The sequence below is a fragment of the Peromyscus californicus genome, unplaced genomic scaffold, assembly GCF_007827085.1.
Source record: "Peromyscus californicus insignis strain IS unplaced genomic scaffold, ASM782708v3 Scaffold_1__1_contigs__length_55948999, whole genome shotgun sequence".
NCBI classification, from domain to species: Eukaryota; Metazoa; Chordata; class Mammalia; order Rodentia; family Cricetidae; genus Peromyscus; species Peromyscus californicus.
The window spans coordinates 30,040,038-30,063,470 of NW_026294492.1; the positions used below are offsets into that span (position 1 = coordinate 30,040,038).

At 42.8% G+C, this 23,433-nt stretch overlaps 2 protein-coding genes across 10 annotated transcripts; one reads left to right on the forward strand and one right to left on the reverse strand.

Annotated features, from left to right (window-relative positions):
* Nucleotides 1-3,972: 3,972 nt before the first annotated feature.
* Srsf7 (serine and arginine rich splicing factor 7) lies at nucleotides 3,973-10,426 on the reverse strand. Of its 4 annotated transcripts, none has more exons than XM_052746354.1 (8): nucleotides 10,280-10,426; nucleotides 8,834-9,014; nucleotides 8,308-8,484; nucleotides 7,362-7,436; nucleotides 7,021-7,122; nucleotides 5,714-5,767; nucleotides 5,174-5,209; nucleotides 3,973-4,268 (listed from the first exon to the last, which is right to left on the reverse strand). In XM_052746354.1, the coding sequence occupies exons 1-8, from the start codon at nucleotides 10,305-10,307 to the stop codon at nucleotides 4,214-4,216; spliced, it is 708 nt and encodes a 235-aa protein (XP_052602314.1). In that variant the 5' UTR covers nucleotides 10,308-10,426; the 3' UTR covers nucleotides 3,973-4,213. The 4 variants fall into 4 exon arrangements, with proteins under 4 accessions (XP_052602314.1, XP_052602313.1, XP_052602316.1 ...); XM_052746353.1 differs by having other exon boundaries at nucleotides 7,012-7,122; XM_052746356.1 differs by lacking the exon at nucleotides 5,174-5,209.
* Nucleotides 10,427-10,515: 89 nt separating this feature from the next.
* On the forward strand, nucleotides 10,516-22,626 carry LOC128115551 (tetratricopeptide repeat protein 39B-like). 6 transcript variants are annotated; one of them, XM_052746347.1, is made up of 3 exons: nucleotides 10,516-10,899; nucleotides 11,294-11,506; nucleotides 16,974-22,626. In XM_052746347.1, the coding sequence occupies exon 3, from the start codon at nucleotides 17,086-17,088 to the stop codon at nucleotides 18,901-18,903; it is 1,818 nt and encodes a 605-aa protein (XP_052602307.1). In that variant the 5' UTR covers nucleotides 10,516-10,899; nucleotides 11,294-11,506; nucleotides 16,974-17,085; the 3' UTR covers nucleotides 18,904-22,626. The 6 variants fall into 6 exon arrangements, 5 of the variants coding, with proteins under 5 accessions (XP_052602307.1, XP_052602311.1, XP_052602312.1 ...); XM_052746351.1 differs by having other exon boundaries at nucleotides 11,383-11,506; XM_052746352.1 differs by having other exon boundaries at nucleotides 11,438-11,506.
* The last annotated feature ends 807 nt before the right edge of the window (nucleotides 22,627-23,433 follow it).

Below are 23,433 nucleotides of genomic sequence, written 5' to 3' on the forward strand. Positions count from 1 at the left end.
TTCTAAACATATTGAGTGCTGTAGTTAAGATCTAGGAGGGGAGCATGTCTACTTGTATTCTCTTGACTGAAAATTGTCTTCCTCTACTGGGGAAAGGCATCCTCTTTGACAGAGCACGCAGCTTTGCAAGAGACATACAGGGTGAGGAGGAAGAGGTCATCCGTTCAGCCAGATGAGATCAGCCATATTAACGCTGGAGTTCAACTGGGTGACAGTTCACCTTCACATCCAAAAGTAAACACAATCATGCTCCTTGCTATTTACCCAAGGGGGTTACATTTAAATGTCTACACAAAGACACCACTTTCATGGTGGAGTAGCTTTACTCTCAATTACCTAAACTAGGAAGTAACAAAGACATCCTCCAGCAGGCACATGGAACTGGAGGAATATCCAACTATTACTCAGCATTAAAAAGAAATGAGCCATCAAGCCACACACACACACACAAAAAAAAAAACCAGGGAGGTTAGCCGGGTGGTGGCGCATGCCTTTTATTCCAGTACTTGGGAGGCAGCGCCAGGCGGATCTCTGTGAATTCGAGGCCAACCTGGGCTACAGAGGGAGATCCAGAACAGGCACCAAAACTACAGAGAAACCCTGTCTCGAAAAAAACCAAACAATGGGGACATTAAAGGTAAAAATGCCTAATACTAGGTTACAAGGAGAAAGAAAAAAGTATTGCTAGGATTTGGTGCATCTGCAGTCCCAGATACTCAAGTCATAGGCAGCAGCAGATCACTGGAGCCCAGTCTGCAACTTAACAGAGGGTTCAAAACCACAAGAATTAACATGTTCCTTATCTCCTACCAGATGAGTAAACCAGAATAAAGTACTAATTTCTGAACCCAGAGAGATGGGGGTCATAGCAATTTTGTTGTGGAGATCAATTTCCTTCAATAATTTCATTACAGTAAACTGACCAAGTATAAAAAAAACCTCCCATTTTGCTGAGTTAAGGTAATTAAGTGTTCAACCTGCCTACTGCTGCTTCTTTCCTCCATTTTAGAATTAAAAGCTTTTGCCAGGCCTGGTGGCCCCAAATCTTTAATCCCAGCACACAGGAGGCAGAGGCAAAGAGAGACCTCTTGAACTCAAAGCCAGTTTGGTCTGCAAAGAATTCCATCCAGGCCGGGCTGTGGTGACGCACACCTTTAATCCCAGCATCCAGGAGGCAGAGAGCCAGGCTGATCTCTTGAGTTCGAGGCCAGCCTGGTCTACAGAGTGAGATCAAGGATAGGCACCAAAGCTACAGAGAAACCCTGTCTCGAGAAGAAAAAAATAAAATAAAAATTCCAGGACAGCCAAGGCTGTTATACAGGGAAACTCTGTCTCCAAAAAAACCAATAAAAGTATTAAAAGCTCTGAAGCCAGCCAGGAATGGCTTGTAATCCCAGCACTCAGTGTGTTCAAGGTCAGCCTGTTAAAACAGAGTTGAGAACAGGTGAGATTATAAGGCTGTCTCGAAAAAGTAAAATGGGGAAAAGCAGGGAGTGAGAGTTCCAGGTCAGTCTGGGCTACACCTTGAGGTTGATGGTATGGTGGCACACACCTTCGATCCTGGTACTCAGGAGGCACAGGCAGGTGGGTCTAAATCAGCCTGGGTTACACAATGAAGACTTTATCTCAACCCCTCTCAACCCAATACAGACTAACTAGAGTGAGATCCTACCCTCAAGACAGTTCTGTATTTAGGTATTTTTATACTAAAATACTACAAAAACCTAGTCATTAGCCATTTATCTTTGGATTTTCCCATCTTCACCCTCCAAATACTTCACAGCCAAGTCTAATATTTAATTTAATCAACTGTGCCAACTGCCAATTTGATACTTTTGGGCCTTCTCAACTCGAACAATCAAAGGGGCTCATTATTGCTCAGAGGACTCAGGTTGGGTTCCCTGCATTACCAGGTAGCTCACATCACCTGTTAGGTTTCAAGGAATCCAGTAATACTGTCTTCTTCAAGCATCTGTACTATATCTTAAAAAATTAATCAATCTTTAAGGAAAAGAAAAACTTGGTCACTTGATAGTTTGTTCAAAGCCTGATGGGGGAGCTCTGGGCATCCCTTATTCTATATCCAATGATAAGGTCTCAGGCTGAACCAGGTAGTAGTGACACACCCTTGACCCAAGCAGTCACGAGACAGAGGCTAGCCTGGTCCACAGACTTCCAGTCAGGGCTACACAGAGAAAACCTGTCTGGTGTTGGTGGTGTGGTGTATATGTGGGGTAGGCGAGTTTCAGGTAGTCCAGGTTAGACTCCATCTCAAGATCAGCCTCCAGAATGCCAATACACATGTCACTGTCTGGTCTCAAACATACTATATAGACTATGACAACCTTGGGGCTCCTGATCTTGGCTCCATTATTCCCCAAAGGCTAAAATCATAGTTACCACAAACTTTCAAAACGGGGCCTGAGCTACTAAACTATGGTCAGTGCTAACCTGAAAAGTGAATGAAATAGGATCAGCACTTTTCCTGTCTGTCTAGTAGTGGTGGTTACAACCTAAAAATTAAATGAAATTAACTGCAGTGAGCAGCAGATTGGAACAAGATTGGCCTACACAACCAATGCTCTTGTAAAGGCAGCAGAACTGTTTCCTGGGATAGACTTTTATCCCATCCCATCCCATTCCATCCCTTCAGGCTATCATACCTAGAATGCTACTAGTTTATCTTAAAAGCTACAGGGTTGATTGGAACTTTTGGCTCAGATACCATACGTCCAAAAACTGAGTATCAGGATTATTTGTTCAATCTCTGCAGATTTATTGAACAAACTTAATTTTCATCGAATACAGAATTAAAGCTAACCAAGTGCAACAGAGAAGTCTGCCCGTTACACACATAGCTTCATACCAACCATGTATTCAACCAACCAAATTCTAACAACAAAGAACCCAAATGACTTCCAACACACTAGTGACCACTCAGCCAAACCAATTTGAGGCAGACCAGTGTTCAAGTCGCAACACCATCAGACAACTTTGTCGGAAAAGCCTAAAATGGACAAGTACAGAATCCTGTGCTACTTGTTCTTACACCAAGGCTAAGAAATACAGTAAAAAGTTTGTTCAAAAACTCAAAACGACTGTTCTGTTCCTGCCCTTGGGTTTAGTATACTTCAAAGTTTGAGTAAGAATCTACTGGCTATACCATTCTAAGGTCTACCAGATACTATTAAAAAAACAAAAGAACAAAAGCTACATGAAATGCTGCTAAATATGTAAGGTTTACAAAACTGCTGTCTCATTAACATTTTTTTTCTTAACATCTCTTTATACCAGCTTGGCAAAATAGAACAATGTTTGTTGTCAGGAACTGCAAAATCTAGCGCAGATATTACCAGGTTTTTTTGCACAGGATAAGGCAATCCATTCAAAGGAACAGAGAGTATTGGGGCTTAATAATTTTGCAAAGCTGGTTTACAGGGTTTTGTTCCAAATTCAGACAATTCTTCAAACATGCATTTTTGGTATTAAATTGGCTGTTTGAAAGAGAGAAAAAAAAGTACATTGAGCAGAAATCACCTCAACTTAATAGTCTGAAAACACACAGCTACTAAAATCTCAGCCTCTAGAGATCAGTTTCTTTCTACTTGACATTTACGATAAATTCCTGTCATGCACCCATTTATAGGCTAAATCAGTGGTCCCTCTAGCTTGATATTTTGAGATTGTTAGTTTGACTTCTAGTTAACACCAATTCTCAGTTAGGGATCTGCCATGATGCATTCACGCTATTAACAGGACTCAAGATCATTTAACCCAAAGGTATAAGGGTAAAATGGAATTTTCAAAGTCCTTTAAGATCCTGGCCAGTGTCATGTACAGAACAGTTAATGATGTTTCATACTTAACCAACATCATTAAACTTTGAGTATAAGCCAATACACATAATAAAAATTGTCTTGACACCTGATGTTACCAAATTGAAAAGTATTAATATTGAACACAAATCAAAAATCTAGTTAGAAACATTTTATTTAAATGTGCCAAATAAAAACCCACATTTTCAGACCATAAGATGTTAATACATTCAACAAAAAACAATATTTAACTGCTGTGAATTATACAGAGCAATAACCCAGATCCATTTGGATTAGATGGTTGATGATCCTTCCCAGGTTACATTTTACAGACATAACAAATCCCTTATAATAATGTAAACAAAATAACTTTTCCCTAAAGGGTGAACTTGAGAACTTCAGTCCATTCTTTCAGGACTTGCACTTCTTCGTGGACTTCCTGATGGGGAACGACTAAAAAGAAAATGAAGTTTGGAACCAATTAGTGTAATGAAGCTTCCTCTTCTTGTGTACAAGTCAGCAATTCAGTATTTCAATACACTTACAGGGATCAAATTCCTATGGCCAAAGCCCTAACACAAATTTATACATTTCCTTTTACCTTGCTTGGTATAATTCTTAAAGATCCTTATTTTAATTTCCTATGTGGGTTCTATGCACACAAATGCAAGTTCCTGGGGAGGCCAGAGGTATGAGATCTCCACCTGACATGGGTGTCAGGAATTGTTTCTAGAGGTGTTCAGGAAACAATAGTAGGTGCTCTCAACCACTGGGCCATTGCTCCAGTCCCAGTATTAGGCTTTTAACAACCAGTCAACAGAGCCAGGCGGATCTCTGTGAGTTCGAGACCAGCCTGGTCTACAAAGCGAGATCCAGGACAGGCACCAAAAACATTACAGAGAAACCCTGTCTCGAAAAAACCAAAAGAACCAGTCAAAATTGCAAAGTTATATTAAATAGGACAACTATTTGAAGTTTAAGGGGTGGGTCATTAAGGGATATCAGGCAGGAATAATTTAGTTGCAAGATTTCAATTTGCAACTATTTAGGATTTGTTTTTCATTATGTGGACATTTCCTTTTTAGCTATTATACACAAAGGAGAAAAAAAACATGTTTCTTAAGCATAACAATTCCTACAACTAAGGACAAAAGAGTAAAACACCTTAAATTCCTCCAACATTTATGGTTATTTCCAACTAAAGTTACCTAATGCAAAATAAAAAGCCATTACTTAAAATGTTAATAATACCCAATCTATACAGCACCAATTCTTCAAAGAGTTCAAAGACCACTAAGTTAAGTTCTCCCAAGAGGCCACAATTTTGACAAGATTTGGCAACAAAACATTTTGCTTACCTTCTCTTAGGAGATGGAGATCTGGATTTTGATCGGCTGTCAAAACATGAAAAATTCTAGTAAGAAAAGGCACTAACGAATCTTTTCTCTATAGCCCTACTACAAAACAAACCCTAAAATTATCTTAACATTAAAATGTCATATTGCAGCTAAAATTTCAGTGCCTATGACATTTCTTTTAAAAAGGAAATCTTAAAATGGTCTACATTTTCACAAAATGAGTGAACTGCTATATTATTACAGTTCTTTTACAATAAGCTATAAAGTACATTCTTCAGACTGCTATGTACCTACAATTTTTAAGGCCTCTTAACCTCCAAAGTCATGTGAAGTCACATAATATTAACTTCTCCATGAATTCAGCCAAATAATAGGCCATGTATAAATGAAGTTCTCATTTGGGTTACAATAAGGTAGTTATTTCTACCTAACATTCAAGCTTTGGGCTAACACCCAATTTTTAATAATTTACAACACTTTGAACTCTTTGGATATTGGTGCTATATAATTAAGAACACTAAATCAGATTGTTTACCCTACCTGCTTCTTGGTCGTGAAATAGACCTGGATCTTGATCTGGATCTTGAACGGGATCTTAATAAAAAGAAAAGAGAACACAATTACACAAGCATTCTTTTAGAAGGGAGCACCTTTCCAGGCAGTATAGACAAGGATAGGGGAGCTAAGACAAGTGCTGCATGACTTGACACCTTACACCCACCCTATGCAGTACAAAAGATCAAACGGAGATTTCAAATACAAAGAAAACCACTATTTCAAACACCTGCTTCTGTCATACACAATCGGGCACTACTCCTGTGCAAGTGCAATAGTCCCATTTTCAAACACTAATAACCAAAATTTACACAGGGTTCCATCTGAGAAAATTGCTGACTTTTTATTGTTACCACCATTGAAGGTCCTTAATTTGTCAAACCAAGTTAGGTTGACTATATTTTTTAAAAACCTTGAGATCATATAATTAAACTGCAATAATTTTCTTAAATTGGTAACTCAATTATTGTATCTAAAGGTTTTGATATTAAACAGCAGTAAAGGCCAGTGACTTTTATATACAACTGCTTCTGCATCTGTAGTACAAATTCCTTATTTATGAAATGTATCCAAATGTAAGGTTTTCTCTTATCCAGCTGGTGTGGTGGCATACAATTTTAACTGCAGCACTCAAGAGGCAGCAGACAGATCCAGTCTCAAATGTACTCATTCCAAAAATGTTTTAAATCTTACACTTCACTTACTGACTCTATGTTTGTGTATGTAAATGCCATTAACCTTCCAGAATTCAGAAAGCAACTGTGGGAACTGTTTCTCTCCTCCCCCAATGCGGGGGTGGGGGGGTGGGGGTGGGTGGGGGGTGTTTCTAGGTTCAAGATGGCAAGCAAGCTCTATAGCCTAACATTTTCCTTTTTTTAAACAGTATATTATTTATTTAACTTTATGTGCATTGGCATCGGAGCCCCTGGAACTGGAGTTACAGATAGCTGTGAGCTGCCATGTTGGTGCTGGGAATTGAACCCAGGTCCTCTGAAGAGCAACCAGTGCTCTTAACTGCTCCAGCCCCGCCAAATATTATCTTTTAGCCAGTTAGCATCAGGAATTATTGACTTTTTTATTCTGTTCTGAGGTGGGGTGTGAACCTCATTATGCTCCCCTTCTGTCTTCAAATCCCCAGTGCTAGGACTACAGTAGTGCATCACCACATTTAATAAATAACTTTTACATCTCAAACATTCTGAAGTACCTCATGATACTTCACTGTGTCATTAAGACATGACAAACCATCATCTACAAGTAAGCAGGAAAAATGTGTTACATACTGGAAATACCTCGATCCTTTTATGGAACCAGACCTAGATCTTCTGAGTGAAGCTGATCTTGATCTACGAAGAGACACAGACCTTGATCTTCGAGGAGATGCTGATCTTGACCTAAAAATTAAAAGAAATTCTAAGCCCATCTCTTCCTTTTGTTTTACTTTTAAAACTTGAATTTTAGCTGTGTGGTGTTGGCACATAATTGTAATCCCAGTAATTGAGAGGCAAAGGCGGGTGGATCTCTGTAAGTTCGAGGCCAGCCTGGTCTACAGAACAGTTCCAAGACAGAGCTCTTAGAGAAACCCTGTCTCAAAAAACCAAAATCAACCCTTGAATTTTACAAGATTTCTCACCTCCTTCCCCGGCTCCTGCTGCGTGAGCGCGAGTATCGCCTTCCCCTGGATCGGGAATGTGATCTAGATCTTGACCTATTTTTCAAGTTAGAAAAATACAAAATATTAGACCATAACTCAGTTTTAGTGTTTGTGTACCTCTGCTGAAATCAAATCTCAAACTATTTAAAATTTAGTATCTCATTTGGAAAAACTCTGGGCCTATAATTTTTTTTTTTTACTACCTAAAAAAAGATTTGTTAAAAGCTGAATTACAACTTAGAATTACAAAATATAAAGCACCATAATGTGTATTTAAAATAAACCTTGCAAGTTTGCAGGTCGACCCTCTTTGGCCCATGGTCTAGTAGTAGGTCTAGTAGATCTAGACGATCTAGAAGTATCTATAGCCGATCGCTGCATCTAGATGTTTTCTTCAATCTAACGACGATCAAACTGACAGCCAAAAGAGCCAGGTGAGGCTTGATTGACGCAAGAAGATTTTTCTAGTTGGGAATGTGGTCAATCTGGTGTTCCTCTTTCTAAAGCGGAGGGGGGCCCCAATTGTAAGCCAAATTTACTGTTACGGCGATCACCGACTCAAATTTTCTGCCCTTTAAAGAATAAGGTGAAGCTAGGTGTAGATGACTCGAGGGGATCTGGCCTCTTATGCTGATCACCTCAAGGTCTAGGAGGATCTTAATTGTCGGATTTGCAAGGCGCCTCAGCATGATATCATAAGGCTCGTGACATTCTGAATCAAGGCGACTGACTCAAACGAAGAAACCTGAAAGGTTTTGACCAGGTTGATTATTAATATATTAACATTTTTAATTAAACAAAAATTGTAAAATACACCTGTACAATTAACATTCAAGCTTATAGAAAAACACTAGTTTCTGCCTTGCTAATAAAAGAATTACTTTGATTAACTAGAATACCAACCATTCCTTTATTAATTAAATACCTGCTTCTTCTTCGACGGCTATAGCGATGACAGTCATAAGCATAATGTCCCTTTTCACCACACTCATAGCATCTATCATTAGGATCAAAGGGACGTCGGGCAGGTGGCCTATCAAAACGAGATCTCCGAGGCATGCCTGTCGATAATTCAACCCTCACTCGAGAACCACAAATCACTCTACAAAAGAATGAGAAAACACTAAAGTTAAAACATTCATGCGATTCTTCTAAATTCACAAGAACTATCAACACACTACACTTTCCCCCTTAGAAGCTTTGTCTTTGTTTGCAAAGCTCTTCCAATTGCACTTTTGGTCTTAAATCTTAAAATTATCAGGCACCTGTAATGCCAGCACTAGAGGCTGGCTCCAACACTACCTGAGCTTTATGGTGAGTTCCAGGCCAGCATAGGTTGGAGAGAGAGTCAAAATACAATGCCCCCTCCACCGAGAAATCTAAGATTAGCACAAAGATTATGATCTAGCCCACAGGAATATTTTAATAAAGTTCTAGAACAACCCACTTACTTCCCATCCAATCCTCGAACTGCATCTTCTGCATCTCTAGGATCTTCAAATTCCACAAAGGCAAATCCTGGAGGATTTCTGGCAATCCATACAGTTCTTAAGGGTCCATAGTAACTGAATGCCCTTTCTAACTCTCCTTTGCCAGCACCAGTTCCCAGGTTACCAACATATACCTTGGTTTCTGTTTAAAAATGCAAACAGAACAAACGTTATTCCAAGTGTATCTAAAGTTTGATTCATTTCCTTACAACAGACTAGCCTTAAAGCTGTGCAAGGTACAATGTTTTGTTTGGGGGTGTTCAAGGAGACTGGAGCCAGTAAGTGATCTACTACGGAGCCACACTCCAAATATTTATCTATCCATCGCTCAAGTGACTTTCAGGCCTTCAGCCTCCCTGAGGCAGATGGGACCTAAAAGGCATGCGCCACCAAGCCCTGGCTCCTTTTATTTGGCGCTCTCCACCAACGGTTAAACCGTAGCCGTAATAACCCCGTGAAACGATGAAAAGCCCGACCGACTCGTGACCGAGCTCTGGCGTTCTTCAAGGGTGGAAACCTCGGCAAGACCAGGCTGCAAAGGAGCGTGGTGGAGCAGAGGCGCGGGGTGGGCCCCGCCTCCCCCCCCCCCCAGGCCCGGCACAGAGAGAAGGTCTCCCGCTTAGCAGGGCCGCCCCGGGTCCCTTGTCCCACCCCAGCAGGCGCAGGCTCGCCCCAATCCCCGCCCCAGAGCCAGAAGCCACGCTTGAAACGGCTTTAAAAGAAAAAAAAAAAAAAGCGGAAAAAGAAAAAAAAAAAAACAAAACAAAACCAAACCATCGCCGGTCGCAACAACCATCTTTCCCCTCCCGCTCGCTCCGCTCCATTCCGCCACCTCAACCCGTTGCTGGGGGCGACGCAGCGGCCGCCCGTCCCGTTCCGTCCCGGTCTCCAGGCCTCCAACCCAGCTCGCGACGCCCCGCTGCTTCTCCCCCGGCTCCAGTGGCGGGAAAAAGCGCTGAGGAAATGCGCCACCACGCTCGTCCAATGTGCTCAAAATGGCAGCCGCGGCCGCCGAGGGCGGGGGGTGAGGGGGGGAAGGAGGCGGCGGCGGCGGCGGCGGCGGCGGGCGGGCGGGCGGCAGTGCGGCGAAGGGCAGCCCCGCAGCGGCGGGCGGCCCACACCAGCTTCCCGCCCGGGGTCCGCCCGGGGCCCGCCCTGTCCCCCAGCGCCCGAGGCCTCGGGCGCCCACCGGCCGGCTCCCGCTCTCCTCCACCCCGCCCCCGCGGCCTCCGGCTTCGGCCGGCGTGCGCCCGAGCCGCCATTACGCACGCGGAATAACCGTCTCCAACCGCCGCCGCCGCCGCCGCCGCCGCGGCCTCGCTCTGCTCAGCCCGCCCACAGCACCGTCCTTCTCCCGGGACGGAGGCGTGAGGGGTGGGGTGGGGTGGGATGTCCCCAGCCGCTTACCTCCTCCATACCGCCCGTAACGTGACATGATGGCCGGCCCGCGCCCTCGGCTCTAGCTCGCAGTTGGGTCACACAGCCCGAGTAGCGCGGAAGCGGCCGCGACGACCTTTCCCCCGGCGACACTCCCGGCGGCACTAACGAGGAAGAGGCCGGAGCCGCGCTTATATAGGCGGCGGGCGGGGGAGGGATTCTTTTTTTTTTTTTCTTGCGCATGCGTCGTGTCAACGTTCTGCGCGGCACAAAGGAGCTGGGCGGAAACAGCCCGGAGGCGGAGCGGAGGGGGAACTGAGAGGCCGAACTCCAGTCGCGGGCGGAGGGATACGTTTCCATGGGAACGCCAAGATCTCGCCCGTAAACCTGTGGCCTGCGGGGTGGCATCCTGCTCCCTCCCCTCCCCTTCCCCTTTTCCTGAACCCTAAGGCTCCTCCTTACCTTCTCCCAACCCTTCTTCCTCTTCGTTTTAATCTAGGAATTGACAGCGCAAGTTACCGTAGTGTACAGGTGCATTAGACCGTTCTGTTGGAAGGCTAAAATTTAACCGCTGATGTCGCTGTCGCCACCTCTCGGTGTGGGGTACCTGGCCTAGTCTTCTACTAAGTGATCTTTGAGGCTCATCAGAGGTAATTAGACTGACCAGAGTGAAAACGCCCCTTACCCCCTCCCCCCCGCCATTCTGCTCATGGTCCTTTGCATCACAGGCCTCCAAAGGGGTGACTCCCCACAGGGATTCTAGTTAATACCTCTCCTATGTGCACCGACAGTCACTAATCTGTCACCAAGTTAGTTCTGAATCCTTGGGAGTTTTGCCAAACAAAGGGATAGAGTTGGGGCGGGGGCGGGGGGGGGGGAGTTCGGGCAATGTTAAAATTGTGTCAAAACTAAAAGTTGGCAAGCTTGCTGAGCCGCGACAATTCTGAAATTACTTGCATCTGAGGCACAAAGTATTTATTTTTCCCTTCTAGTGCTTTGGAGTTTTTAAAGTTGTCTTTGAGTTTTCTATTTAAAACCTTGCAGCTCAGCCACTCAACATACATCAAATAAGTGGAACTCTTGTCTCTATATGGCTTAAATCTGCCTTCGATTTTACACACTGTGTTTGCCAGAAGCCAGCTCTAAAAATTGCGTTAAGTTCTTTTTATCAACCACCACAAAATACAGACATTCCGTCACAAATACTTGGAATATTCAAGAGTTGGAAACTTTACACATAAAAGAGGAAATCTTTAGGTATGTGTATTTTTCTCTTTCCAGTCCTCATTCGTTGTGTATAGATTCAAGTGCAGAGTACAGAGAAAAACCTACTTGGTCAAAAAGCATGAGACTCTTAAATGCTACCAATTTCTATATGTGTTGATTTTCAAATATTTCAAATCCTAGTGTCTCAACAAAGTGTCTGATGAGAAAATAGAAACTCTATACAGTATGTTATATCTGTTCTGCCTCTGCTTGCTTGCCACAGGGTCTTCCAGCAGTCCAGGCTGGTCTCAGATTCACTATGTATGCAACCCAGAGCTTTTATACATGCCAGAGAAACACTCTTCTAACCTGAACTACATCCCCAGCCCTGTTTTTTTTTTTTTTTTTTTTTTTGGTTTTATCTGCTTCTCTTCTGAAAAGCATTAAACAATAACTATGAAGATTTTTATACTCTCTGAAGGAAGGCAATTCTATAAAGCCTTATTAATTTCACTTTTTTGTTTTTTCTAGGCGAGGTTTCTCTGAGTAGCCCTGGCTATCCTGGAACTTGATCTTCGGACTGGGCTAGCCTGGAACTCACAGAGACTCCCCCCTGCCTTTGCCTCCCATGTGCTGGCATTAAATGTGTTTGCCACTGTTCTGGCCTCCAGCTTCAGTATACTTAAGCCGACAAATATTCTTTTTTTTTTTTTTTTTTTTTTTTTTTTTGGTTTTTCGAGACAGGGTTTCTCTGTGTAGCTTTGCGCCTTTCCTGGAACTCACTTGGTAGTCCAGGCTGGCCTCGAACTCACAGAGATCCGCCTGGCTCTGCCTCCCGAGTGCTGGGATTAAAGGCGTGCGCCACCACCGCCCGGCTTTTTTTTTTTTTTTTTTTAAAGATTTATTTATTTATTATGTATACAGAACAGGGCGCCAGATCTCATTACAGATGGTTGTGAGCCACCATGTGGGTGCTGGGAATTGAACTCAGGACCTCTGGAAGAGCAGTCGGTGCTCTTAACCTCTAAGCCATCTCTCCAGCCCCCAAATATTCTATCTAACATTTGCTAATATAAGCTATGGAGTGCCGGGATTAAAGGCATGCCCGGCAGGAATAATTTTTAACATGTTGTGGTTGTTAAATCTTGACAATGTTACCACTTTAAAGTTGAATGTTGTGACACACATCTGTGATCTCAGGGTTAAGGAGGCTGAGACAGGAAAATCAGAGGCCAGTAAGATTTGCATAGGAAGACTCTGTCTTTGAATTAAAAAAAAAACAAAAACAAAAACAGAGTGTGTGTGTGTGATATTCAAAACCTCTTTACGTCAAAATTTCAAAATGTATCTTCCTATACTAAATTTAACATTTCCAGAAAAAAGCAAAACAGTCATTTTTGGTAGTGGGGTTTGTTTATTGAAACAGGATCTTTCTGTAAGATCTTCATCTTCCAGAGTGCTGAGGAAAAAGTTCATTTTTTTTTTACAGTAGGGAGATTGCACCTAGCGCCTGAGGGAGGCAGGAGGCCAGGGGAAAGTCCACTTTGAAATCTTGCTTCCTTCAGTATTTTAGTTTCATTTTTAAATTATTGTTACCATCAGGTCAGAAGAGGAAAATCATAAAATGAGAAAAGACACGCAATTTAAATCTTTTGTACAGCTATGTCTCTTTTTAACATAAACAAATAATCTAGCAGGGTGATCGTGGCGCACACCTTTGATCCCAACACTCAGGCGGCAGAGACAGGCGGCTCTCTGAGGCCAGCCTGGGCTACATAGATCCAGGACAGCCAAGGCTACACAGAGAAACCCTGTCTCAAAAAAACAAAAAGAAATAATCTATAAGAATTGTCTTTTAGTGTGTATTAATGTGTATTTATGTCTGATTTACATACACTTTTTTTTTCTTGAGACAGGGTTTCTCTGTGTAGTGTTGGTGCCTGTCCTGGATCTCGCTCTGTAGACCGACCAGGCTGGCCTCGAACTCACAGAGATCCGCTTGGCTCTGCCTCCCGAGTGCTGGAATTAAAGGCGTGTGCCACTGCCTCCCGGTTTACATACATGTTTACATATGCACTGCAGGTTACTCCAAATATCCATGCTCAGCTACATCCTCTTATTCTTTTCCACATGTCACGATCGTCTGATCCTCCAGAATGCTTTTAGAAATTCTGGGAAAGAAAAGTTTATAGAATGTATAATTCTTTCGTATTATAAAAAATGAACATCTCATTAGCTGCATACTACATACACTTCAAACAGTATGAAGGTAGAGAGAGCTGAGTGATTTGATCACCTTCCAAGAAACAGGGCGTGGTAGCTCATGCCTGTAATTCCAGCTCTGAGCCGGCTGAGTTAGGAGAATACTGGGTTTGAGGACAGCCCTGGCTAACACAGAAGACTAGGGGTGGGGTGAGGCAGTGGGGGTATGATAATAAAACTAAGAACTAATGCAAAACATGGTCAGGAGTTTAAAACAATTCAGGAACTGTCATGTTTTCTGAGGAACACCTTGTTATATTAAAAAAATGGGGCTGGAGAGATGGCTCAGAGGTTAAGAGCACTGACTGCTCTTCCAGAGGTCCTGAGTTCAATTCCCAGCAACCACATGGTGGCTCACAACCATCTATAATGAGATCTGGTGCCCTCTTCTGACCTGCAGACATACATGCAGGAAGAACACTGTATACATAATAAATAAATCTTTAAAAAAAAAAAATGTAAAAGTACGGAACTTTAATGCCCTTAACAAATCAATCATGTTCTTCCTCCTCTAAAGAAAGCATACTGATAGTGGGACTGGATCAGATAGATGTCTTAACTACAGAGCTAGATTTTTTTTTTTTTTTTTGGAGCTGAGGATCGAACTCCTCAGGGCCTTGCGCTTGCTAGGCAAGCGCTCTACCTCTGAGCTAAATCCCCAACCCTAGATTTTTTTAAATTGGTTTTTGTTTGTTTGTTTGTTTTTGAGGCAGAATTTCTCTGTGTAACAGCTCTGGCTGTCCTGGAGTTCACTCTGTAGACCAGGCTGGCCTCACAGAGATCTGCCTGCCTCTGCCTCCTGAGTGCTAGGAACATGGGTGTGTATCACCACTGCCGAGCTCAGAGCTAGATCATTTTAGGGTTTAGGATTCAATAGTTTATTCTTCACCATTTTGGAAGGAGAGAACCGTGTAGCTAAGATAGTCCACGAGTGAACATGTGTAGTTTAAAATAGGACAATTCTTGGAGCCTTTCAAGTGAAACTCCTTAACACTATTTTACCACTTAATGTTTACAGAATTGCTTAGGATGCTGTGAATTCCTTAAAACTATTTTACATAATAACTTAATGTTTACAGAATTTCTTGGGATGCTGTGAACAATGTAAATTTCAGTTTCTCCATGACAAATACTGATCCACACACATAGGATTCAGCTATGGAACCTTCATTTGTAACTGGCTGTTGGCTGTACTTAGAGAAACACTGCTTAAGGCCATTGACTTTCCTTTGATCCTGATCTAGTCTCTAAAAATGATTGGATTCTACCATAAATAGCCAAGTGTGGCAGCATGTACCTATATTCCAGCATATGGTAGGTAAATACAGAAAGATCACTGCAAGTTCACACATGCACACAAACAGAGAATAAATGAGTGTATTTTAAAATTTTAAATGCATTTTAGCTAAAAAAAAAAAAAAGAAATAATAATTTTTCTAAGGGAAACTCCAGCACTCGGGAGGCAGAGGCAGGCAGATCTCTATGAGTTTAGGGCCAGCCTGGTCTCCATTGAAAATTCAAGGCCAGCCAGGGCTACATAATGATAGTGAAACCTTGTTGTGGGGGCGCAGGGAATAATGGGCCTGGTATGATGGCACATAGCTATAATCCCAGAACTTGGGAGATAGAGGCAGGGGGGTCAGAAATTCAAGGTTATCCTTCACTATATAATTAATTCACATTAGCAAACACTAATGCCTACTTGGAGTGTGCTAGAGCAGAGATAAAAAGTTGAATAAAACAGATCATGCCTTGAAGTTCCCAGGTCGGAGATAAAAGCAGATATATGAATAATTATAATAACACAGTGAGAGAAGTACTGTTCCGCAAACAATGTTGTGAGTGGTTATGCTAATAGAATGGGTAAGGTTTCAGAAGAAGCAAAATTTGAGCTGTGGAGAATGAGATTCTATGGCATATAATTTGAAAGTAGTATTGTTAAGGCCAGAATGGTGGCATCTTTGTCCTTAGGCTGAATCTAGCTATCACCTTGGTGCCTCTGAGTAACCTTGATGGAGCCGCCATCCTCAGTTCCATTTTTTGCTTTTGCAACGTTGGGGATAGAACGCAGGGCCTTGTGCGTGTTAGGCAAGAACTCCACCACTGCACTACATTCAGCACTGCCTGCTGCTATTGCCACCCCAAGATTATTCTTTCTCCATGCACCGAATGGCTTTCACATGAACAGCAATGTTTTCCAGGGATGTGTGTGTGACTAACTTTGCTTTTCAAAGATGATTACTATATCTGCTAATCCCTTGAAACAGAAGTTGTAAAAACAAGCATTTCTCTAAAATAACACCTCTGAGTCGGTTCTCCTCAACAGTCTTTAAAATGTAACATTTTTCCGTTTTCCTCCTTATTAAAAGCTGCATTTCTTTGCTGGGCATGGGGGCCCATTCCTTTAATCCCAGCACTTGGGAGGCAGAGACAGGTGAATTTCTGTGAGTGCAGGCCAGCCTGGTCTACTGAGTAAGTGCTGGGACAGACAGGGCTAAAGTAGAAAGATCCTGTCTCAACACCCCTCACAAACAAAAAACAATAAAAAAAAACCCAAAAAACAAAAAAACTAGTGCCCGTGAAGTGACAATATACACACAGTACTAAGAATGGTGTGGAGGAATTTTCATTACCATAATCTTTGTCCTATGGACTGGACAATACACAACTTCCTTAGTCCGAACTAGACAAATATAAAGATAAGATTTCTAACCAGATTCTTGTCTCCTATTGAAAGATTTTGGAGATATCACAGTAGAGTTCTTCCCCCAAATACACAGAAGCATGAGCTTACGGAATTTGTGCAGTGGCTAACTGGGAACAGAAGAACTCTGCTGCTTACCAAGGGTGTACTTTGTTTTGTTTGTTTGGTTTTGATTTTTGTTTTGTTTTTTGTTTTTTGTTTGTTTGTTTTTTCGAGACAGGGTTTTTCTGTGTAGCTTTGTGCCTTTCCTGGAACTCTGTAGCCCAGGCTGGCCTCGAGCTCACAGAGATCCGCCTGCCTCTGCCTCCTGAGTGCTGGGATGAAAGGCATGCGCCACCACCGCCCAGCTGGTTTTGATTTTTAGAGACACGGTTTTGCTGTAAAGTATTTACTTTTTAGTGTTTAGTTTCCTTTAGTACATTCTAGATGAACTTTTCAGAAATGCATCTTCTGGGTACATAAAATGATCCTCTCGTTGTCTGAAGTAGATCATAGAGAATACCCTAACGCTGCATCTCACAGCTAGTCTTGCATTTGCCTCCATTTTAACAGCAACACTTGAAACTGAGCTTTGTGGGAAAGAAGAGCCCCTGGTCAGGAGTGCGGCAGCTCTCTCATTGCAAGTCCACTTCAGATATCCCTGCCTCTAATCCAGAAAGCAGCTATGGCCCGCTTCCTAAGAAATGAGGACCATGAGGAGAACATGCTAAGTATGTCCCTTAGTCTAAGCGAAGGGGAGAGCGATAGGATGGCCAGAGTAACTAAGGCACTCAGTCTAAGAGAAAACGAAGCAGAGGACAAGTTTGAGGATGCCCATGAGATTATCCCTGTGGCAACAACGATGACTCTATTATCGTCCTTGGAAGAATGTACAACTGGATTGTATTTGTTTCTAAATAACAGATTCTCTGATGCAATCAATCTTGTTCACCCATGGTCAAAAAACAGCCCATACCACGCTCTGATATACAGCATGCTCATGATTGTCAAGGCCATCCTGACTTTTGAGCCACAGGATATTCAGATCGGAATGAACGTGGCAAAGGAAGCTTTGAAAACCTGCAACAATTTCCGGAAAAGACCCAGGATAATGACTTTATCTCGCTTAGTGAGTAGGCAGGGAATAAAGTCTGTCAAAGAGGAAGAATTACACGCAGAAGTCTGTTATGCTGAGTGTCTGATCTTGAAGTCTGCCATAACATTCATACAGGATGACAGTTTGCTGAGTTTCCTTAAAAGCGGCATCAACTTTGGGTCCAGCTATCAAATATACAAAGACTGCCAACAGGTCTTAGAACTTATGCCTGATAACCAAAGTAAGACGCACAGACACCTGAATGGAGGGGTAAAGTTTGGCCTTGGCGTATTCAACTTGATGTTCTCCCTTGTGCCGCCAAGGTCGCTTAAACTTCTCAATATTGTTGGCTATTCTGGAGATAGAGAAGTAGGCCTGGCTTTGCTCCACGACAGTGCATCCGAACCTCATATCAACAACATCCTAAGTGTTTTCACTCTTCTCTTCTATTACAATTACGTGCGTGTAGTTTTTGGTGTTGAGAAGGTGTCCACTTCTGCCACAGAGAATCTCTTCCTAATCTACCTGGCGAAATTCCCCAACTGTGTCGTCCTTAAATTTTTTCGTGCACGTTTTAGCATGCTAAATGGAAACTTTGAAACCGCACAGTTAAAATTACAAGAGTGCATTATCACGCAGAATGAATGGAAGCAGGTTCATCACCTCTGTTACTGGGAACTCATGTGGTGCCATATTTTTCTGCAGAATTGGAAGCAGGCATACAACTATGCCAATCTACTGTTTCAACATAGCAGGTGGTCTAAGGCAATATATGCCTACAGCAAAGCTATAATACTGGCCTTGCTTCCTCCTAATTCTGTGAACTCAGAAAATGAGACCATGAATTCGGTCTTCTTACATGTGGATAGCCTGAGAATCAAAATTTTAGGCTCTTCTGTGCCAATAGAAAAATTTATTGCTGAGAAAAGTCAGCGCTATGGCACTACGACAGGCTGGTTTACAGCACAGCCCCTCCTGGAATTCATTTATGCCTGGAGTGGCTTCCGAGTCATGAGCAAGAAAATAGAGCTCATTTCAAGCTGGCTATCAATAATCGACAAAGGAAAAGACCTTTTGAATGAAAATCCAAATGAGGAGTACGGCATAGACGACATGAGTTTGTTAAATTTGCTGAAAGGTCTCTGCCTGAAACATCTGGGCAAACATTTGAAGGCTGAGCACTACTTCATTCGTGTTATCAAGAAGGAGAAACTGTTAAAATATGACCGCTACTTGGTGCCATATAGTTACTATGAACTGGGGATGCTGCATTATCTGAAGGGAGATTATGCCAACGCAACAAGAAACCTAGACTACATAAAGAACTACAAAGACTACTCCATGGAAGCCCGCCTCCAGTTTCGGGCTCATATTGCCCTCGAACAAATAGCTAAATTAGAAAAGTGATTGTGAGCCCAGTGTGCTTCTGTGTAGTGTGAGTGGAGTATTAAGAGTGGAATATCCACACTCGGTCAAGTCATCAATGGGTAGGAAAGTGATTCCTTTGTAAAAAACCAAAATCCAGGAGGCAGCTGCTAAGAATCTGACCAGTAAATAAGAAAGGAATAGGCCATTTCTTTGCCCTCTCTCCTTCTCCTTCTCCATAAAATGCAATGCTTAGACTGAAAACCGGAGTGTTGAACATTCTTGAAAAAGAAAAGGCAAAGGCTGTACATCACAAAAGTATTTATGAGTTTATTACATTTTTAAAACCTCCAAAGGCTTAGTCTCCCCTAGATAATGATTATGTCCTGCCCATAACACAGGGAATGCTTCATTGGTAAAGAAATGACCTCAGTATCTTCCTGTTTCAAAACTACCAGCACACTGAGGAGTATAAACTCTGAAAGGTTGTCCCTTATAAATAACCACTTTCATTGGCTTTTACATCAAAGATAATTTTCCCTTGTGTGATAAGGGATACATTTTTCACTTTTACATGAGGAATAATGAAGTTCTAATGTGAATTTATAATTTGCCAGAGGATAGAGAAGAAAGAAGTCTCCATCCACACATAAACCCTATGATGATAATTGGAGGAGATCAAGAGGATGATAGTCCATTGGCTTAAAAAAAAAAAAAAGGAAGGGCTGGAGAGATGGCTCAGAGGTTAGAGGCACTGGCTGTTCTTCTAGAGGTCCTGAGTTCAATTCCCAGCAACCACATAGCAGCTCACAACCATCTGTAATGAGACCTGGTGCCCTCTTCTGGCATACATGCAGGTAGAACGCTGTATATATAATAAATAAATCTTAAAAAAAAAAAGGACTGGGGACATGGCTTAGCAAATAAAGTGTTTGGTTCCCCAGAACCAGGTCCTGGAGCAGGTGGGGTCCCAGGAACAGGCTGGCTAGTTAGGTGAGCCAGTGTCTGGGAGCTCTAGGCTCAGCTGAGAGACCGCCTCAATAAAGAGGAAAGTAATCAAAGACTGTTACTATCCAACTCAGGCCACCACATGCCTAGGCACAGACACACACTCCCACACACGTGTTCACACACACGTGAACAAGCGAACACAGGCACACCACACACACAACAATTACAAATTAATGAACATTTTTAAGGGGAGGCTGTCAGGAGGTACAATCAGCCACTGACTAACCCTTGTGTCACTGTCCCTCAGGTGTCATTTCTATTTTAAGACCAGCCAGCTTTTCAACATCATTAATCCATTTGATAGGCCAATCTGAGAGCAAGTGGTAGTTATAGATTTGGGACTCAGTATTGCTTTACCTGCCTGGGGGATAAAAACTAGTCCCCAATTTCCAGACAGTTAAGTTGGGCTGAGTCCATCTTCCATCCTTATAGTTACTCCTTGAAACAGATGTTGGGAAAGAGCCAGGCAAGGTGGTCCAGGCTTATAACCCTTGTACAAACAGGCTGAGGCAGGAGGATTCAAGTTCTAAACAAGCCTAGGCTACATAGAGAGACCCCAGGTAAATAAAACGAAACAAAAATGAAGTTGTACTGGGAATGTTGTTTGGTCGTAAAAGTACTTGCCTAACACATGCAAGGCCCTGAGTGATCTCTAGCACCCACCAAAAATAAATATGTATTTTTTTAGTTTCCTAAGTTTGCATGGCTTAAAACACATTATCTTAATGCTTAATGGGCATTGTGTCCAAAGAATTAAATGGAGCACAATGAAGTGTCAAATTACTTCAGATTTAGAAATGCTTGGGTTTTTTTAGATTTATTTCATTTTTAATTAGTTTATGAGGTGGAGGGTGGAGGCAAGAGAGAGGAGTTACAGACAGTTGGGGGCTGCCTAATGTGGGTGTCGGGAATCCAACTCCAGTCCTTCTGGAAAAGGAGTACACACTCTTTTTTTTTTTTTTTTTCTTTGAGACAAGGTTTCTCTGTGTAGCTTTGGCTGTCCTGGAACTCCCTCTGTAGACCAGTCTGGTCTCAAACTCAAAGATTCCCTTGCCTCTGCCTCCTAAGTGCTGGAAGGGATTAAAGGCGTGTGCCACCGCCTTGCTCTTCTCGCTGATTTAATCATATTATTCCATAGTCAAAAATAAACAATTATCTGCAACCCTAGTTATTCATGCATTAAAAAGAAACGGAGTTGGAGTGATGGCTCAGTGGTTAAGAGCACTGGCTGCTCTTCCAGAGGACCCAGGTTCAATTCCCAGCACCCACATAGCACCTCAACTGTCTGTAACTCCTGTTGGGGGATCCAACACCCTCACACAGACATACCTGGAGGCAAAACACTAATGTACATAAAATAAAAATAAAGAATTAAAAAAAAGACACGAACATACAATACCCACTTCTCAAGGGGCTGAGGCTAGAGGGTTGCTAAGACAAAAAAAGAAAGAAAAAAACCTCAGTTTTTAATGCATGTTAATGGATGCTTTTAATTCCATTACTTGGGAAATGGAAGCTGGAGGATTAAGAGTTCCAGGCCAGCCTCAGCTGCACAGCAAGTTAAAGGCCAGACTGGGCTAATGAGACCCCACCTAAAAAATAATTCTAGTTCTTAGCAGAAGACATAACAACAACACTAGAGCACTATTTCATTTTTTAAAAAGATATTTTCTGTGCATTGGTGTTTTCCCTGCATGTATGTCTGTGTGAGGGTGTCAGATCCCCTGGAACTGGAGTTCTAGACAGGTTGTAAGCTGTCCTGTGGATGCTAGGAATTGAACCCCAGGTCCTCTGGAGGAGCAGCCAGTGCTCTTAACTGCTGAGCCATCTCTCCAGCCCCTATAGCAGTATTTCCTGTGTGTGTTTACTGTGTGGGGTCATGTATGTGGGTGTGTAGTGTGGATACACACATGCAGAGGCCAGGCGTCAAGTCAATAGTGTGTTATATGCAAGTATGCGCACGTGCTGGCCAGGCCAGGCACATATATCAGACAGAGGTTGACATTAAAATGTCTTCCTCAATCACTTCTTTATATCATCGTCATCATCATCATCACCATCATCATCATCATCATCATCATCATTTAAGATAGGGTCTCACCATGTAGCTCTGGCTGTCCGGGAACTCAGTAACGTAGACCAGACTGGTTTCGAACTCACAGAGATCCACCTGCCTCTGCCTCTCAAGTGCTAGGATTAAAGACATGTGCCATTACACCCAGCTTCCACCCTATTTTTTGAGACAGAACTCACAGACCTAGGAACTTGCTGCTCTGGCTAAACCCGCTGGCTAGCAGGCCTGGAACCTGCCAGTCAAGGCCCCCAAGCCCTGAGGATACAGAAGCACACTGCCATGCCAGGCTTTTATGTGGGTGCAGAGGATCCAGGATCAGGACCTCATGCTTTCGCAGCAGGGACTTTACACACTGAACCACCTCACAAACCCTCTACCTTGGTTTTATTTGCTTTGGCTTTTGAGACAGGATCTCACTGTGTAGCCTTGGCTGGCCTGGAACTCACTATGCAGGCCAGGCTGGCCTCTACTTCCTGACTGCTGAGATTAAAGGTGTAACCACCACACTCAACCTAAAACACTCTGTGTGTGTGGGTGTGAAAATGCATGGAAGTCACAGAACTTGTAGGAGTTAGCTCTTTCCTTCCACAAATGTCCCAGACATCAAACAGGTCATCAGGGATAGTGTGGCAAGTTCCTTTAAGCACTGAGCAATGTCACTGAGCTGCAGGGGCTCATCTGGCTTCTGGAGAGCACTTTACTAACAGCCGTCACCCCAGTCCATTGTGTCTTTTCTTTTCTTTCTTCTTCTTCTTCTTTTTTTTTTTTTTTTTTTTTGGTTTTTCAAGACAGGGTTTCTCCGTGTAACTTTTGGTGCCTGTCCTGGATCTTGCTCTGTAGACCAGGCTGGCCTCGAACTCACAGAGATCCGCCTGCCTCTGCCTCCCGAGTGCTGGGATTAAAGGTGTGCACTACCACTGCCCGGCCATTGTATCCTTTCTAAAAGTAAAAATTTTATGTGTTTGGGTGTTTTGCTCGCATGTATGTCTGAGCATCACACATGTGCCTGGTGCCCCTGGTGGCCAGAAGTGTCAACTCTTGGGATTTACACACAATTGTGAGCCACCATGTGGGTGCTGGGGATTGAATGCTGGCTCTCTGAAGAACAGCCAGTGCTCCTAACCACTGAACAATCTCTCCAGCCTCCTAATGTATTCTTTTTCCAAATTTGTGTTTTCTGTTTCTCTCTCTCTCTCTCTCTCTCTCTCTCTCTCTCTCTCTCTCTCTGGCAACCTCAGGTGTCATCCTCAGGAAATCCACCCACCTCTTTTTTTTTTTTTTTTTAAGATTTATTTATTATGTATACAGTGTTCTGTCTGCATTTTTGACTGTATGCCAGAAGAGGGCACCAGATCTCATTACAGGTGGTTGTGAGCCACCATGTGGTTGCTGGGAATTGAACTCAAGACCTCAGGAAGAGCAGCCAGTGCTCTTAACCTCTGAGCCATCTCTCCAGCCCCACCCACCTCCTTTGTGACAGGATCTCA

What these genes read in the sequence shown, in the direction of transcription:
- Srsf7 (XM_052746353.1), bottom strand. Translation starts at nt 10,307, where the DNA reads ATGTCACGTTACGGGCGGTATGGAGGAG. An exon ending in TTACGGGCGGTATGGAGGAG is followed by an intron (nt 9,015 to 10,279) that starts GTAAGCGGCTGG and finishes ATTTTTAAACAG; the next exon opens with AAACCAAGGTATATGTTGGT. An exon ending in AGCAGGAGCCGGGGAAGGAG is followed by an intron (nt 7,123 to 7,361) that starts GTGAGAAATCTT and finishes TTTAATTTTTAG; the next exon opens with GTCAAGATCAGCATCTCCTC.
- LOC128115551 (XM_052746347.1), top strand. Translation starts at nt 17,086, where the DNA reads ATGGCCCGCTTCCTAAGAAATGAGGACCATGAGGAGAACATGCTAAGT.